Source organism: Lissotriton helveticus, chromosome 5_1 (assembly GCF_964261635.1).
Source record: "Lissotriton helveticus chromosome 5_1, aLisHel1.1, whole genome shotgun sequence".
NCBI classification, from domain to species: Eukaryota; Metazoa; Chordata; class Amphibia; order Caudata; family Salamandridae; genus Lissotriton; species Lissotriton helveticus.
The window spans coordinates 592,053,514-592,073,000 of NC_136065.1; the positions used below are offsets into that span (position 1 = coordinate 592,053,514).

The 19,487-nt window shown below is 43.2% G+C and overlaps 1 protein-coding gene across 1 annotated transcript in view; it reads right to left on the reverse strand.

Moving 5' to 3' along the window:
• LOC144754754 (heparan-alpha-glucosaminide N-acetyltransferase-like) overlaps positions 1-19,487 on the reverse strand; it is a 1,466,120-nt gene that overhangs the window by 634,049 nt on the left and 812,584 nt on the right. Inside the window, exon 9 of the mRNA XM_078642945.1 lies at positions 1,393-1,423. Within this exon, the coding sequence (XP_078499071.1) occupies positions 1,393-1,423 (31 nt within the window). The remainder of the gene's footprint in view (positions 1-1,392; positions 1,424-19,487) is intronic.

A 19,487-nucleotide genomic window follows, 5' to 3' on the forward strand; every position in this document is an offset into this window, starting at 1 on the left:
GTGGCATTAACCTCAACCTTCAGCTTACTTTTATTGGGATGGACAACAACTAACTTCTTGAAGGAGTAGGTCTACAGAAAGGGATTTGAATGACCTGGTTAGCATTGTGATTGGTTTAGGTTGGTCTGCGTTGGTTGCTTCACGATGAAAAACGATGAAAAGCATGGAGGGCCGGTCGGTCTGATTTTGGGTATGAGCTGTATGCAGAGGAGGACAAGGTGTTTTGCTATGATAAGGTATCTCTTTAAATGTGGGGCGGGTTGTGGCATTTTATGTGAGATCAAGTACGGCATGCAGCAGAAAAATGAGTAGAAAATGGCTCAATGAAAGTCCAATTCCTTTTTTATCGATGCCTCTCTCACGGTTGCAGTCATCAACGGAATGTTTAGTGGGCTCCTGTGTGAATAAGTCAAGTTAAACTTACTGCTCAATGAAGCATTTGTTACAGTCCTGTGGTCGATATATATATTTGTTGCTGTTTTATATAGTGCAAACCCAACACGAAGGTATCAGAGCGCTTTACATGAGTACCAATTGCATTATAGATGGAAACATTCACTTTTTAGGCACAGGTAGATTAAGCGATTTTCCTAGAATCACAGGATGTTTTGAGCCTCCCGCCAGACTCGAACCTGGTTCCCCAGCTTCAGGGTCGGCCGCTCTAGCCCTTAAGCCACATCCTCTGAGGTGTAATGGATGGAGGGTTTCTGTGTGTATAAAAGGGTGAAGGCAGGAGTGGACTCCCAAAAATATGATATCTGTCACTATTATACAAAAAACATCAGACTGGTTTGTATCTAATTGAGAGACATCTTAGTGTGGTTGGTGTGGTTATAATTCTGTTGTGAGTATACTTACTAATAGGCCACAATGGGGCCTCCTCTAATAGTTGCATATGCAGGGACATTGTCTTGCAAGGAAATGCAGACAACCGTTCTTTCCCTTTTCTTTCCCAAATAGGATTTTTTGTTTAATAGTACCCTGTGCCCTATAAAATATTTCTAGATCTGGGAAATGTCGGGGGAAGCAGCCAGTGGTCGCCACTGCCTACTCCCCTCAAAGGTGCCTGACATGATTACCCATCACGAAGCAGCTGACACGCCATTTGCAACACTGGTAACTTTTCAATATGGCCATAGACCATTAAAGCATACCAATCCGAATCACAATTAGGAAAGGGCGCCCCTTTAACACCATCAACCGAATTCAGATTTATAACAACTCACAAAACCTCAATAGTGGATTAGTACCATACGGTACTGTAGTAAAAAAAAACACTCCGCAATTTTGTTAATCATTGGGTTTACAACCTCAAGATGATTTAGTACATTCGGTCCTTGGTACCCAGGTGAAACAAGGTGTAGGATGTACAGAAACATATACTTAACTCACCAGGGCATCACCAAATCTGCAATAGTGAGACCTGCAAATAAAGGGAAGAAAAGGAAGAAACATCACCGGGTTGTATGTCTTTTAAAATTCTACAAAAGGTACCAAATATTACGTTCAGGGGTTCAGATGCACATTCTGGCAAAATAAGACCATATTACTTTAAGTCTCAGGAGTAGTTGCAATGTCAAACTCCATATACAACAGCCGCGGTCGGCAGTAGGAGTGGGGAGGGTCAGGGTGGGGGGTAGTAATGTATGGTTTACGGAGTTTAACAGGTAAGTAAACATATAAATAAATAAAACGAATTTTGTTGCGCGCACTGCATCACATTTGGTGCCCTTCCCCCTCCCCACGTCACCGCCCTGCAGGAACTTCTACTGCCAACCGCGGCTGATATACAACCCCCGAATACACACCCTATCAATGAGCTTGAAATAATTTGAGCAGCTCATAGAAAAAACAGCTATTCATGCCACTAGCCTAACAGAATAAAGACAAGCATTTGCAATGCAACAGGTCTTACATTTATGAGAGTTTGAGCTATTGGCATTGTAAATGACCATGCCTTTTATTCATGTGTTTAAAAAAAACAGATACATAAAAGGCATTGTTATTTGCAATGCAAATAGCTTGTACTCTCACAAATGCAAGACCTATTGCATTTCAAATGTGTTAGGAGAGAGCATGTCCAACCTTTTCCTGCCTGCAAGAGGAGGCGGAACAAAGCTCTTTGAGAAAATAGTGCTCGGAGGATGTGATTAAAGCCTACTGAGCAACAACACACATAAAAGGGGGTGGCCTCATAAGAGGTTATAAAATGGGAAAAGGTGGTACTAAGGAGGGACTATTAAGCCTACTGACTAATGAAATGCCACAGATTACAATGGACAATGATACAAGCCAATGAAAAAGCTGGGCGGAGAGTGGGCGGAGCTTCACATCCATACCTTAATGCAGCATGCCTCGGAGAGCAGCGCATACGCTGCCCAGGCTCGACCTAAAAAACTCAAGTGCCATTCTAACTGGTGGCTGCTCACATGCTGTCTGTACCGTACAGGAAGCACTACGGACAATGGAATATTCTCTTTAGGGGAAATTCTTGTATTAAAGCTGATTAGTAAATATCTTAAATTCTGCTTATATGTAGCAAATAAATACCATTATAATTTCTTACTAAGCTATTGGGGAGAGAAATATATGGTAATTAAATAATCTGTGAACCCTTTTTCTCAAATAAGGTTTAGCATAGTGTTGCATGAGTTTAAAAGAATAGATCTGGGGCCGTGTTACATAAAATGCCCCAAGGGGGCGCAACGGCAATTTGCGCCTGTTCTGCGCACCCACAGGACACTTTGGTATTGCAATATGGGGTGCAGACGCTTGTGCGGCCCCTTCCGTAATACCATTAGCGCTAGCGCACATAAAGCGCCAGTGCTATCTTCAAGTGGCATTCCCTCATTTGCATGGGGGCATGCCCCATGCAAATGAGGGAATCCCTTTGCCTCTGTGCCTGTGCTGTATTACCGACGTGGGCCCAGAGACAAAGAAGCCCTCAGGAGGTGCACTGAGAGTGTACCATCTTAGAGGTGGTCACTGTCAGCGTGCGCCCTGATGGCAGCCATCTGGAGGGAGAAAAGAGGGGCCCATGGACCACCCAGACATCTCCTTCCAGCCGATCCATTTTTCACAAGAATGCGCTGCCCCCTGGGCAGCTCGAGTCCGCTGTTGCCAAGGGGCAGCACATTCATGGCAATAGGGCACATTTTCACTGTTTGAGCCCGGCGCACCTTTTGAAAGGTGCAACCGGCGCAAACAACTACAATGAGCAATTACCATAATACAGCCCCAGAACGTTGAAGATTGGATTTCTAAGCCAGGGAGAAAACGTGCATTGTGTCCATTAAACCCTGCCTCACTAGGGGGCATACTAACAAGGGCTTTATCTCCGTTTTTTTGGCCTTAAAAGCCAAAGAAGCGGAGAGAAAAATATCGCCCTATCAACAACAGGGTGCTAACATGCAAAATCGCATGTTAGCACCCTTTTTTACTACGCTTCCCTTTGCATCTCTCATGAGATGCAAAGTGGGCGTTCCAAAGCAAAATAATAGGAGAAATGTTGCTAAGCAACATTTCTCCAATTATCAAGCTTCACGCTAACCCTGTTAGAGACAAAAAAAGCAGCGCTGACCATGGTTAACATTGCTTTTTTACGTCTGCTAATTTTCAGACTTAGTCATGTAATCCAATGGGAGGTTGATTACATGGCTAAGTCCACCATGGGCTATCAACAAGAATATCCCTATCCTTGTAGTTTTATCACTGCATTACCAGCGATAACCTCCCAAAATTCCGCTATCGCTGGAGTTTTTTATCGTTTAGGCGGTTAGTGTTGTTAATAACGCGATAACCAGGCGATATTATCCAGCGATAGCGGGCGTTAAAAAAATTAACGCTATGCGCCCTTAGCGTTCATTTTCCCTGTTCCTTGTTAATATGCCTCTACTATTTTTTCTTCAGCTATTCCTTTGCGTACAGTCTATCTTCACTCCAAGCCCATCAGGCAAGGGATTATAGTACAATTCTTAACCCGCATCATAAATAAGATTGATTTCAAGGAAAACAACAATTTTACCCCACTAAGGTGTGTTCTGCTCCACACCAAGGTTGCGAGTGCTCATCGCTTGCCTGACAACGAAAAACTTTCAATCTGCATTGAAGTGAGCTTTGGCGGTGTGGGAGTGGGTAGGGGGCATGCCGCCCTGCTCCGAAAAAACCAAATTCAGAATCATGCCCTAAGTGTGATCGCTCATGAGCTTTGTGCCATTTTTCTGAATTTTCCTTCAGGAAAATTTGATTTTTTTCTGCTCTGGAATCTGGAGTGTGACTATCTTTCCTAAGTGCTAGAGTGAGCTACCTTTGCACTTTAAATTGCCCAGACTGTTTTAGGACATATTTCCTGAATTCGAACAGCCAGTTCATAAATCTGGTAGTGGCTACTGGAGTCAAGTGTTTTTTATCTTCATAAGTGAGAAAACAGCAACAAAATCCACATATTGGCTCATAAATAGGGCTAATTAGTACACCAATTTTGAATGTTAATGTAGAATTTGGGGCAAAATTAAGCTGGCAGGATGACATAGTGATTTTATTGTTTGCCGCTAAGTAGCTCATCGTAGGTTAGAATCGCATCAAGGCAGACTCAGTCTCCCCATCCTTGTCAGGTGGGTAAAATGATTGCTATTGGTTGGGTAACAATAACATCTAATGTGGGCAGGGCTTAAAACTGCAAAACTGAAGGACGAAGTACTACTGAAAAATAATGCATTAAAATAGATTTTTAAATCCATTGATGAGTGCCTCACATCCTGATGGGCAGGAGTGTGTTCGTCTTGTTTTTACATCGTCAGGGCAGGTTTTGATTTTTACAGCAAGATTAATTAACTGGCTGAGTTAATTCACATGTATAACAGGCATTGGCAAAGCCAATAGGTCTGTCTGCCATTTTTTTGTCAATACTTGTTTTGTCATGGGTTTTGCTAAACTTTATTTTTCCTGAAGCTGCTGGGAATTCTTCGACCTAAAAAAACATTGAATAATGGCAAACATGTTTTTTGTTCTCAAAAGCACACATTACCATAGTACTCTGTGGCACTGAAGATAAATACTTTGTGTGTGGATATGCTCCATGTGAAAGGGAAGCCTGCCATAACTCATAGGGAAGTCTGCCTGTGGATGAAGCTGGCTGACGTATTGCCCCTTGATGCATGTTTGAGTGGGTTGGAGAAAATGTGAATGGCATAACCAGAGAAGTGGATGAAATGTGGGTGAAAAGCCCTACAAGTAACTATGTCATCCTCATAATTTTAGTAAAATTGAAAGGTCTTTAGTAACAAAGACCTAAAAAAGCCAGCCCTTCTGCCACTATCTTTGACGAAGAAGGAAATGAAGAAAGAGACAAAGAAAGAAACAAAGAAAGAAAGAAAGAAAGAAAAACACATAATGAAAGAGAAAAGAAATGAAGGAAATATGTAGGAATGAAAGAAAGCTGGAAAGAATGAACAAAGCAAGAAAGGAGGAAGGAAAGAATGAAAGAGTAATCAAATGATAGAAGGAAGGAAGGATAGAATGAAAGAAAGAAAGAAAAAGAAAGAGAGAGAGAAAGAGAAAAAAGAAAGAAAGAAAGAAACGAGAAAGAAAGAAGAATGGAGAAAGAAAGAAGAATGAAGAAAGAAAGGAAGGAAGAAAGAAAGAACGGAAAAAAGGAAGAAAAGAAGGAAGCCTGGACAAAGAACCATTGGTAAAATTTAGTCCAGAATTGTACATAAAAAGAGGAACATTTAATACAGAACAGTTTCAAATGGACACAATCTGTTATGCTATGAAATACCAGCGCTGAGATAAAATAAGGACTGTCAGCTGGAATTTTACAACAGCATTGGCGGGAGACAGAAACCGGTAACGCATGGAATGTGGGTGTTCACACATAAAGCTATAAACACAAATCAGCACTAAAGCAATAGTAAAATAGAAAGAAACACTGAAAGGAACTATAGAGTATGCAGAGGTTCTCATTCTGAGATAGCAAAATGCAGTCACTCAAAGTTAATTTAGCCCATGGCTGAAGTAGGCTGACCAATTGCCCAATTTCATATACTGTAGAGGGCAGAAGCAAAATGTGTATGGCACAACAAACGGCAAAATAGAAGAAGAGAGGTGCCTGAAATCCCTTTTAAGTAAATTATATAAATATAACATTTTAGGAAAATTAGGTCAGAGCTAATGCCAGACCTAAAAATCAAAAGTTATTGACTAAGACCAGACCCTAATAATGGCTGCTGGAGTCAATCCATGTTATTTTTCTGCTCACTATAAGTGAGAAAGTAAAAAATAAACTTTTATTGGAAAAGCTTAATAGTCTGATTTTGGCTATTTAGAGCAATGTTTTTAATTGCAATCATACGCCATCATACTAAAAGCATCAATTCAATTCAATTCAAATGATCTTTATTCGGATTAATACATCCATAAAAGTACATACAGAATGAGAATACATTAAAAACATTAAGAACAACTCATACACATAAGACAATAACCAAATTAAGGTTTAGGTTAAGCAGCAAGATGACTTAAAGTGCATAATATAATTTGTAAAGTGCATAGTACCTAATACTAACGAGTATTAATTCATCAATATCCACAGTTGCCCAATATAGAAATATCTCATAAAATCATTCAATATTACTACTGTTTAGTAACTGATACTCATATATGTGAACCAGCATGACTCTGTTATCCATTATCCAGTTTCCATGGTTGCCCTAGATTTTACACAGGCTTTTATAAAACAGCTAACAGAGTAAATAACATCATCCAAATGCAGCATTTGCAAAAATTGTAGAGCAGGAGTAGATTCCCGTAGATTATATTTACATAAAATTGGTCTTAAGTATTGACATGTATACAATTTGTAGTGGCCACAAAAGAAGAAATAATGCAATAAATTTTGTCGTCCACCTAAAGAACAGGGACAATCCAGTTCTTCTAGATTTTTATTGTAGCCAATGGGGAAGCTAAGCAAATAAACTAAGCTTCCCTCCCGGAACCTAAATAGAAGACTCCGGATCCATCTACCTATTGGCAATGTCAAATATCTAATAAATCTATTAGGATTATCAGCATCTGGGTCACAAATGCATGAATATTTCATGACCACAGGTTTACTAGATTCTGATCTCATCCTTTCCTCAGTATATACCTCCAAAAGTGCCCGTTTAATGCTGTTTTTATGGGCGGGTACAATTAAGTCAGGGGAACTAAATAAAGATCCCAGTCCCACCTGTTGCAGGCTAGTTTTGACTGCTTTTAACCAAGGTATATGTTGAGATCTATCACTAGACAAACAATCAGATATAATACTACGAGTCAGTGTTGCTGCAGGGTTTAACCAGATTTTGATCCAGAATAGGACAGGCCTTGACTTTATAAAATCAGCAATATATGGCAGCCTCAATTCATTATGGCAAATCAAAGTGGGAGCACAGGGGACTCCCCCTAGCACCCTCCTACAGAATCTGTTTTCTGCCACCTGAAGGGCCGAGCTGTTACAATATCCCCATACTTCTGCACCGTAAGTCCCAGTAGGTCGACATTGGGTACGGTAGATGGAAAGAAGAGGGGTAACAACATCAGCCAGTTTCGGTTGGCGAAGGGATAGGATCGAGTTAATCGACTTGCAAATTTTATTACTTGCAGAGACTACATGTTGCTGCCATGAGCCTGAGTTAGAAAATGTCAACCCTAAATAAGGGAAAGTGCTGGTGCATTTTAAAATATTATTCCCAGATTTAATGGATGCAATGTTATACTTCTTTGGTCCGCAATTCATTATAAAAGATTTTTTAAAATTGGTATTTAAACCAAGATCATACATAAAGGCAACAAAGCCGGAGATTAAAATGCGTAATGCATTCGGCGTACGCCCCATCAATACGGCATCATCCGCATAGAGAAGAGTAGTGATGGGTGAGCCGTTTATTATGGGGACATCCTTAACAATCTCACTCAAAGTGTTGCTTAGCCTATTAATATATAAAATAAAAAGCAATGGGGCGAGTACGCAGCCCTGTCTAACACCTCTACTAATAGGGATGTCATCAGACAGATCACCATCATTATTAATTCGCACTCGTGCTTTTAAATCCCTATGTAAATAAGAAAGGAAATAAACCAGTGAATCGTCCAAACCATAATCAAGCAAAACTGACCACAACCTAGAACGGTTAACAAAATCAAACGCAGAACTCAAGTCCATGAAACCTAAATAAAGAGGGGATTTTTTAACAATAATATATTTAGCCATAATCAGGTTTAGGTTTAAGCATTGTTCTATGGTGCCCACCTTACTTCTAAAACCCAATTGACTACAGTGTAGAATATTGTTTTCTTCAGCCCAATCCCTTATCCTACTGAAGATTACTCTTCCCAAAACTTTTAACGTATTGTCGATTAGTGAAATCGGGCGGTAGCAAGCGGGATCCGACCTATCGCCTTTCTTAAAAATAGGCACGATGACACTATTCGACCAGGATTCGGGGATTGAGCTGTCATTTAGGTTATTAAATAGGTTGCATAAAAGAGGAGCCCAAAAATTAGTTTCCGATTTTATTTGGTCGATGGAGAGGCCATCAGGACCCGGAGCTTTATTGCTAGCACTATCAGAGATTGCGTCCTCGACCTCCAATAATGAAAAAGTCAAGGGTTCATCACTAAGGGATGGATGGACCGTGTCTGAGGGGGTAACTGGTGCGGCATAAATTTGGGAGAAATGATCTACCCATGCCTCGCCCGTTATATTACTGGTAATTTGGCTGGTATTTGAGCCAAATGATCTTAACGACTTGACTTCTTTCCAGAATCCCATTGAGTCCTTCAGTTTGGCGGTGTGCGTGAGTGATTCCCAATGTTTGATTACCAGGGTTTCAGATCTAATATATAAGACCCTTTTATATTGTGATCTTAATGTTCTCACAAGTTGAGGATCCCTCGGGGTGGTGTTAAGTGCATCCCTCAAATCCCTGTTGGCCTTAGAGCAGGAGGTATCAAACCATCGGGGTCCCTGCAGGATGTTCTGCCTAACAGGTTTAGATGATTCAATTTTAATTGCCCTACATAAATCGCCAAAAGCGCCAACCACCTCATTGCCAGGACTTGTATGCGACAGGCAAGTTCCAACTGTCTCAGGGTATTTTTTAATTACTCTGGAAAGTATCCCTTTATTGTCAGCTCCCTTCCATGCTAGTCTCAATCTATCGGTTGATAGAGCTAGGTTTAAAGGACCTACATCTGATTTCGCTGCAACCCTTGAGGTCTGGGGATTGTATATGTTAACTTTAAGCGGATAGTGATCACTGTATGCAGAACAGACGACTTCAGCTTTTAAGGTTATTTCACTTAACTCAGGACATGTGAAAATATAATCAATCGTAGAGGCACAGCCCTGACCTATGAAAGTGGGGGTTAATACATTGTTTATACCTGTACCTGCAAATTCCATAGCATTAACTAAGTCATGAGAAGCTATAAAATCTTTCAATTCTGCCCCATTCTTGCATATTGGGTTATGGCGATACAAGTGTGCATTAAAATCCCCTCCGATGCAAATACCATCGAAAGATCCATGCTTTTTCCCCCCCATAATTTCGTCAATAAAATTAAACAATAATATAAAATTGCCATTAGGGCGACTAACAAAATCATTATTGTAAAAATTTATGATACATAGTTTCAATCTGTTAATGTACTTGATGGCCATAAAACAGCAGATACCTGGTGTTGGGATCAATTTAGTATGCACCCCGCATTTTATCTTGGACCAAATAGATAGTCCCCCACTAGGTCGACCCATGGGTGACGGCAGAGCCTTAAGATTATAGCAACAGAAGCCCTCAATTGTTGGAGACATTGTACTCCATGTTTCTTGTAGCAACAATATGTCACAATTATTGTCAACCCACTTAAGCCACTCCGGAATTTTCAATTTGGAATTTAGGCCAGCTATATTCCAGCTAACAATAGACAATACTGAGTCCAAATGTGAATAAGCAGGGGTCTGGTGTTCTTTGCTCATAGTTCTTTGAGGCGAATTTTCCGGGGCAATCAGGAGTTCCGATACCGGAGAAGAATCGACAAAGAAAGTCGAAGATGGTCAATCTTGCATATCCAGGTCCGAAAGTGGTGCATATCTATTGTACATTTGTAATGGGGGATAGGGTTGATAAAATTGCATAGAAGGTGGGCGAAAATGCACAGGTGGTGGTTGGAAATGCATAAAAGGTGCTGGTTGTGAGTGCGTCAGTGGCACTGTAAATTGCATAGGGGGTGGGCGAGATTGAGTGGCCGGTTGTCTGTAAAAATAACTCAAGGGTAACATAGTTGCAACAGTTGGAATGGTTGAATAATTGCAATTTCTGTTTAGGAGGTTTCTTACTGTCCCAGGATTATTAAAATTGAGGACTACGCAGTCACCTTCCTTGTCCTTGCGTAAAGGGCCGACCCACGATACCCTACGCACAGATATAATCTCTCTGGAGATATCAAAACCAACACCTTTGTGTTTAGTTAGCCAGTCTATGCTCTTATTCCGCAATTGCACCCACGATTCCCCCTGATCCTCCCTCAAAGGTGGAACACCTGCTAGAACCAGAACAAAAGGACAGGCATCCGGTGGCAGATGTAATGCTGGTCCTTGATGCTTAACAGATTTAGTAGACCCTTGGGAGCCAGTACCCACGTTGTTATTAACCGCTATCGGTTTTGAAGCTGCACTTAAAATGGGTGGGCCACTATTGTTGCTTGGGACAGAGATATTAGAAGTCGATGGAATGACAGCTGTCCTAGGGGCAGGTATAGGAGTTGGTTTCGTGGATGTATTAACCTTACTCGTAGCTGGCCCCTTTCCAGTGGCTGTGGGTTTTACTGATAATTGTTCCGACAGTGGGGAGGCAGAAACAGAATTGCTTAGTGCCCCACCCGAGGCACTAAAGTTAACCTGTTTTTTCGATGACAATATATTGTTTGCATTTTCCAATTCCTTCAAAAGGCGATCTGCTCTAACTTGATCCAAGATGATTGACCCTTTCCTTTTTATTTCACCAGTTTTAACCAGGTTATCCAACCTATCAAGTCTTTTAAAAATATTATTAAACTGAGTGACCATTTGTTTTTCAATTCGATTAAAAATAGTATCGACTATGGTTTCTATCATATTTCCATTCTGTCTAGATAGATTTAAGTTATCACCCATTATTGTAGTTTGCGTCCATATATTTTTAAAGTTCCCACAGGAATTAGTGATAGATACATCAGAAAAGCTGTCCAGGTCCGCGGATTCTTTATCCTCTTTATCTTCTGTCACGCCAATTTGTACCCCCGATGTTTTATTTTTATTCCACAGACTATGCGGTGTTGGTTGGTTTTTGTGGGATACAGTCTGTTTTCTTTTATTCGCACTTAACTTGGGTGTGCCTCTTTTGCGTTTCTCCCTGCCCGGCTTGTTACTACTGAGGTCGATGATGTCCACATTAATGACGTCATCCTGCAAAGCAGTTACAATTGTAGTAACACTCTCTGTCTGGGTGGGTACCGAGGGTATCATTGTCAGTGTTGGCTTTGGCGTTGCTGCCACTGGTGATGTCGAGGCAGAAACTTGTGCTATGTAGATGACTGTATTTTCATCATCCTGAATTATGGGCACATCAACGCAGGGATATGATGGTTTTACCACGGTTATTTCTGGATTTATGTGTGCATTGATGTCACTGGAGCTACTTGTGGAAGTTATTTTATTGTTGCTAGAAGCCATAGAAAACCTTCGCTCGGTCTCCACTATTTCGTTAAAGGCGGAGTCTATCATTGACTCAAAGGAAGTAATAAGGGAAACTGAGGCGTCGGCAATCTTATTTCCTACATCATCATTCACATTGTCGCCCATTTTAGTATCCGTAGTAAATGCTCACCTTTAATAGAGTTGTTAGAGGGGTGGCCCGCCCGTCCTCTGCAGTCCACTGACGGCCACAGACGGTCCCGCCCTTGTCCCGGGCTTCTCCCGGTCGCTCCCGCGCGCTCCCGCGCCGCGGGAACGCTCTGTCTGCTTTATAGTGCCTGGGATAGGATGGGGGGGGCGTATCCTGCAGGGAGAGCGCCCAGGTGTGTTGCTTGTGGGCGGGCGGTCAGGCGGGCGCTCCTGGGACAGGTAGTCCTGCGCCTCCGCCTCCGCCTGCTCGCAGCCCTCACAGGATACTTTGGTTCTTCTGCTCACCCCTTACTCCTTCACAAAACGATGCGGGACCCGCGGAGCGGGTTCCGCGAGTTGCGACGTGAAATGCAGAAACGGGAGGGATTTTCTGCAAGTCTCCCCTATCGGTCAGCAGGCAGCAACCAGTGCGCGAGGGTGAAAGTGATCCCGCTGCAGCTCCAATCCGGCAGCCTTTTTACTCCAGTCAGTTGGGGGCGTATCCTGCAGGGAGAGCGCCCAGGTGTGTTGCTTGTGGGCGGGCGGTCAGGCGGGCGCTCCTGGGACAGGTAGTCCTGCGCCTCCGCCTCCGCCTGCTCGCAGCCCTCACAGGATACTTTGGTTCTTCTGCTCACCCCTTACTCCTTCACAAAACGATGCGGGACCCGCGGAGCGGGTTCCGCGAGTTGCGACGTGAAATGCAGAAACGGGAGGGATTTTCTGCAAGTCTCCCCTATCGGTCAGCAGGCAGCAACCAGTGCGCGAGGGTGAAAGTGATCCCGCTGCAGCTCCAATCCGGCAGCCTTTTTACTCCAGTCAGTTGGGGGCGTATCCTGCAGGGAGAGCGCCCAGGTGTGTTGCTTGTGGGCGGGCGGTCAGGCGGGCGCTCCTGGGACAGGTAGTCCTGCGCCTCCGCCTCCGCCTGCTCGCAGCCCTCACAGGATACTTTGGTTCTTCTGCTCACCCCTTACTCCTTCACAAAACGATGCGGGACCCGCGGAGCGGGTTCCGCGAGTTGCGACGTGAAATGCAGAAACGGGAGGGATTTTCTGCAAGTCTCCCCTATCGGTCAGCAGGCAGCAACCAGTGCGCGAGGGTGAAAGTGATCCCGCTGCAGCTCCAATCCGGCAGCCTTTTTACTCCAGTCAGTTGGGGGCGTATCCTGCAGGGAGAGCGCCCAGGTGTGTTGCTTGTGGGCGGGCGGTCAGGCGGGCGCTCCTGGGACAGGTAGTCCTGCGCCTCCGCCTCCGCCTGCTCGCAGCCCTCACAGGATACTTTGGTTCTTCTGCTCACCCCTTACTCCTTCACAAAACGATGCGGGACCCGCGGAGCGGGTTCCGCGAGTTGCGACGTGAAATGCAGAAACGGGAGGGATTTTCTGCAAGTCTCCCCTATCGGTCAGCAGGCAGCAACCAGTGCGCGAGGGTGAAAGTGATCCCGCTGCAGCTCCAATCCGGCAGCCTTTTTACTCCAGTCAGTTGGGGGCGTATCCTGCAGGGAGAGCGCCCAGGTGTGTTGCTTGTGGGCGGGCGGTCAGGCGGGCGCTCCTGGGACAGGTAGTCCTGCGCCTCCGCCTCCGCCTGCTCGCAGCCCTCACAGGATACTTTGGTTCTTCTGCTCACCCCTTACTCCTTCACAAAACGATGCGGGACCCGCGGAGCGGGTTCCGCGAGTTGCGACGTGAAATGCAGAAACGGGAGGGATTTTCTGCAAGTCTCCCCTATCGGTCAGCAGGCAGCAACCAGTGCGCGAGGGTGAAAGTGATCCATCATCAAACATGATGCCACCTAAAACGGGCACTGTAAGCTTGCAATACAAATTTGAAAATTAAAACACAGACAGTAAAAAGCCATGTTTTAAGTTCTTTCCTGAACTGAAGCAAGGAAGGGGTGGCCCTGATATGAGGCGGGGGACTGTTCCAAAGTTTTGTAATACCAGTAACAAAACGTCTTCCACCCAGATTTGGATTCTTAACTCTGGGGATTATAAAAGTATTAGACCCCAGAGAGTGCAGAGGTCTGTTGGGAATGTACTACTGGAAAATATGTCTCAGAAATTCAGGACCTGTGTTGTGTAGAGCTTGATGAGCAACAGACAGAGCTTTACATTTTACAGGACTTTGCATAGGAAGCCAATGAAGCTTCCGGATTCCAGGAGATACAGTGTGGAATTTAGGTAGTCCTAACACTAATCTGGCAGCAGCATTTTGTAATGTTTGGAACAATACAATAATACAGACAACAGATTAAACAGGAAGATAACACTTTTACATGCTGTGCAATATTCCATGTAACAAAATTCAGCTAAAACCCATAGGGGCATATTATCAAGCACGGCGTTAACATTATCGCTGCTTTAGTGGCAGAAAACTGCCGCTAAAACGGCGATAATGGGCTTGAAAATACGCCGTAGAGAATTCCCATAGAAGCCCATGTTCACACTAGAACATGGGCTTCTATGGGAATTCACAAGGGCGTATTATCAAGCCCATTATCGCCTCTTTAGCTGCAGTTTTCTGCCGCTAAAGCGGCGATAATGTTAACGCCGTTTCTTGATAATATGCCCCTTGATTCTGCATTAGAAACATCACATTTATTTTATAATAATCTTTTAAAACCACACACAATTATGACGCTGCAACATTAATATAAGACCATACGTTTTTCAGTCATAAATTAAAAAATGTAGATATTCGTCTTATATTAATGCTTATATATTTATTTATTGATTGTTGATCTTGGCAAACAACAGGAATTCTATCTTGGTTTTTGTATGGTTTTAAGAGATTATGATGAGAAATACAAGACAAAAACTCTGAAACTCATATGCATACGAAATGGGAGGGAAAAAAATCACAGTGAAAGTCTGGTAAGTGTGAAGAAAAAACATATGCTAGACAGCTTCCACACTAGATTTAACACGGAATTAATTACATGCACTTTTATTCACAGATTACCACAAACCGAAACACAAAGAAATCACAAACTAAATTTACAGAATATATAAAGACCTCCACAAACATCTCAATTTTATGTACAAAACAAAATCCCGAAAAGGTTTTTAAACGCAGAAAAAGGTCACATAAACACCATGTAATTAGAGGTACCGTGCTGTGACATATTTTTTTCATGAAATTTAGAGACTTTTCATAATAATGTTGCAAACTAGGCAAAATCTCATGATTTTCTGAATTCTGTGTAATGTTACCTTTAACAGTGGCATTAACATTTAGCCCAGACGTATCTGTAATGGACCATACAATATTAGCTGCTCTTAATGCCAGCAAGGCCAATCCTGCTACTACTCAAAGGATGGCGGGGCATATTATCAAGGGGGTTTATCTCTGCTTTTTTGGCTTTAAAAGCCAAGAAAGTCGAGATAAAATTATCTCCCTATTACCTAGCTGTCGCTAACACCAGTTAGCGACAGCTAGTAGGAGATAGCGACCATCTTGGGCCCCACTTTGCATGTCAGTGATATTTATCACTAATGACATGCAAAGTGGGCGTGCCAAGATGTTAGCAACTGGAAACAGTCGCTAACATCGCTATCTCCTATTACCAACTTTTGGAGATATTCGCGCTAAGCGCGAATATCTCCAAAAAATAACACCTGCCCTGAGCAGTTCTTAGCCATGTTATCCAATGGGAGGTGGATAACATGGCTAAGAGCATTAGCTCGGTAATGCATGAATATCGCTGACTTTTCAGCGATATTCATGCATTGCAGCCGTTTTTTATCGCATTTGCGATAAACCTTGATAATAGCAAGGTTTATCTGCGATAATTTCTGACGATGCTTAGCGTTAAAAAATTTGTTGCTAAGCATCGTTAGCGATAAATATCGCTTAATGTTGGTAATATGCCCCGGCTTCTCTAACTAGGCCTGGTAAAGAGAGATTTCGTCAAAAATCATGAGTCTTTCAAGTGGTTTCACGTAGGTGCTGAAAATAGTGAACCGACGTGAGCCCTGATATACTCCATATCAAGTGAAAGTCGAAATCTCAAGCTGGATACATTTCAATCACGCCCAAAAATAAAACAAGAAAACGAGTTAAAAATCTTGCCTTTAGTCCTATGTGGATGGGCAGAGTGCATAAGTGCCATTGTGTTGAATGCCATTGATAGTACACAGTGAATCCCACCCAAAAAATAATGACACATTGTACATTAAGGGAGAGTTAAGGGTGCGTTATGACTTTACCTTTTTAGTGTTTTACATTTTAGACATTACTTTTCTGTCCACTTTCTAAGATAAATATTTTTGTCATATTTAGAGCAAACACATTGTTGTATTGATTGGTCTAAATATGAATTCCATTTGAAGAGTGGGCACAAAACTTTCCATCTCAGAATCTAAGATTGATTCTTAAACATTTTGCACAGATTGCTCAGATGGGAGGGGTGATTAGCAAGAGTGTCAAACGTTGCATATCCTATCCCAGTTTCCACAGAAGGTTTTGCTCAAGTGTACTACAATAAGCCTGAGGGAATTATGTAAAACTTGAACCAAAGCATTTGAAGCCTCTTAAATTTCAGTATTAGTTTGGTATAAGTCCATTCAGCTGTTTGTAAGAAATTAAAAAGAGAATGTTGGAGAAAATGTAGTGATATGTTCATGGTTGGGTTCATGATTCAATCAGTGCAGCTGAAATTTGTACTGGAAATAGAATGTGATTGGCAGACACAGGAGAAATCTATCATTACTGTGCTTAGGTGCAGTAGAAGTCTGCTCAGTGGGGGTAAGGGTCCAGTTTACTCCAACATGTTTTTTGATACCCATCTGATGTCCAGTCGTACCAATGTTTCTTATTTGTATTAGTGTCCACGGTACACTTGCTATGCCACTAGATGAGACACCATTTTTTTCCGATTAGTGATCTTATGAATTGGGAACTACTAGTCTTGATTCGTAAACTTGAAGAGATCTGAATGGGCGAGAAGGCATAAACACTTGCCAGCCATTACCAGTTTTGTGAACTTGCTCACCCGGTTCATGATCCTCTGAGGTAAAAAGACACGCTGGGCAGCCGCGGCTCCTGCAAGGAAGCGAGATGGGGCGAGGGGAAGTCGACAGATGACGGAATAGGATTTTTAAATGTTCTTTATCTTACTCAGTTGTTGATGAGGTCTGCTGCACATATAGGCTGCTTTTAACGGGGGCCAAGGCACACTACAATCCACATTCAAGAGTATGAGGGCTTGCTCCATAATGTGCTGGCACGTCGGCAATATCTAGAGGAGGCTGCAGTCATATTGTCACTTGATTCCTCTATGGCATTTGATTCAATCGAATGGCCCTACATGTTTGAAGTTATGGCGAGAGCAGGGTTGGGCCCTAAATTTATACGGTGGGTATGGCTACTCTACACCGATATCTTGGGGCAGGTAAGAGTAAACAACTATATATCCAGGCAGTTCACCTTACAGAGAGGCACCAGACAGGGCTGCCCTCTGTCGTCGTTGCTGTTCTCGCTCATGCTAGAGCCCTTGGCATCATGGATACGGCGTGACGTAATGGCAAGAGGTATGCGATGGTCACACGAGTGCGAAGATAAAATATCTCTTTATGCGGACGATATATTGTTATACCTTGCATACCCCTACAGGTCCATCCATATGGTCCTTAATATTTTTACAAACTTTGGGAAGTATTCAGGATATGCTATTAATTGGGGCAAGTCAGTGTTATATGTGCTCCATGGACAGACCCCCCGCCTCCCAAGAGATTGTGCACTGGTGGTCGGGGAGGATGGATTCAAGTATTTGGGAATCTTCGTCTCGCCAGATCCGGCTCTCTTTTTTAGTCGCAATTTGGCGCCCCCGCTGGCAAGGCTGCGGACCGATGTCAAGCACTGGAGGTTATTGCCATTGTCACTGGTGGGTCACGCGGCTCTCTTTAAGATGCTGGCCCTTCCGTGATTTTTTTATATTCTCCAGAACATCCCGCATAGGGTTCCTGAGACTTACTTTGCTGCAGTGGAAGGGGAGGTACATGCACTACTCTGGGATGGTAGGGCCCCAAGGATTGCGCTTCAGAAATTAATGAAAGGATGGTATGATGGGGGCATCGCGTTGCCTGATATACGGCGATATTATTGGGTCTCGCAATTGGTGACTGTAAATAGGTGGCGATACGCCCTGCCGGATGAGCCGGCATATGCCCTGGATAGATATCAGATGGATCGATCCGGTTATCTTGGGACTCTTTATTCTCATACTAGGAGGCAACATTATATAGGACCTACCCAACACACGGTGCAGATCTGGAAGTTAGTTAATTCCCGTTTAGGTTGGACTGGCGTGCTTACTAAAGCAACGCCATTATGGTACTCTCAAAAGCTCGGTATGCTCTGCCATCACCCGGGATTCGACAGGTGGGAAATAATTGGTATTTCAACAGTCCACGACCTGATCAAAAAGGGTAAGATTCTCCGTTTTGAGGAGCTACAGAAGACCTATCGGTTGGCGCCAAGTGAGATCTTTCGATATCTACAAATCTGTCATGCTTTGCAGACGGCATTCCCCAGCTGCGAGGATATACCTGAATCGTCCCCTCTTGAAGATCGTCTGCTGGATGGGCAGTTGCACTCCAAAGCGATCTCCCTCACTTATAGGAAACAGTAATAATATGCCTGATTCCTTCGGGAAGCTTAAGGAGCGTTGGGAAGGGGACCTTGGGTCGATTGATGAGGAGGATTGGAGACAGGCGCTAATGTCATCTAGAGAGGCTGCCATCACACTTAGATTTCGACTAATCCATCTTCGTATTTTACACCGCTCATACTTGACAGGGATAACTCTAGCGAAAATTGGGTCCCAACCAGATGATCTGTGTTTGAAGGGCTGCCGACAGTCAGCCACCATTTATCACATGATATGGGACTGCCCGCTGGTGCGAAGACAATGGGACAGGATCACGACACTTATGCAATCTGCACTAGGGAAAACGCTAACCTTGACGCCGCGATTGGACCTGCTTAATATATGGGAAGCTACAGACCTCACAGAGACGGAGCAGCAGTTCATGACGTTAGGCTTCACACTACTTAAGAAGGAAATTGCTAGGGCCTGGGGCAGAGCAACACCTCCTGTAGTAGCGGTCTGGCAGAAAGAGCTTGATAGATGCATGATAGCTGAGAAAGAAGTGTTTATTGCTAAGGGGTGCCCGAAGAAGTGGGACAGAAAATGGTCCCAGTGGAATTCATATAGAGGGGAAATTTGCGTATCGCCTGTGGTAGAATTGGAAATACGAAGGCAAAGGGATGGAATAAACAGTGTTTAAGTTATATGTCATTTCGGCCTTGGTCCTTGGTACGGTGCTCAATGTAACTTGCAAACGTATTGTACAAGAAGCAGCTGTGTTGTCTGTCATGCAATTTTTCATTAAAAATATTTTATAATAAAAAAAGAGTATGAGGGCTTGAATAGCAGTTATGAATTTACTTTCTGCTATTAATGGTTTCCCTTTCTTTAGACGTGACAGCGGCTGCCAGGCCATCTTTGTGATTTTTTCTATGTATTCCTTGAATATGAGATTGGTGTCCAAAATCAATCCAAATGACTATGCATGCAGTGAAAGTTGG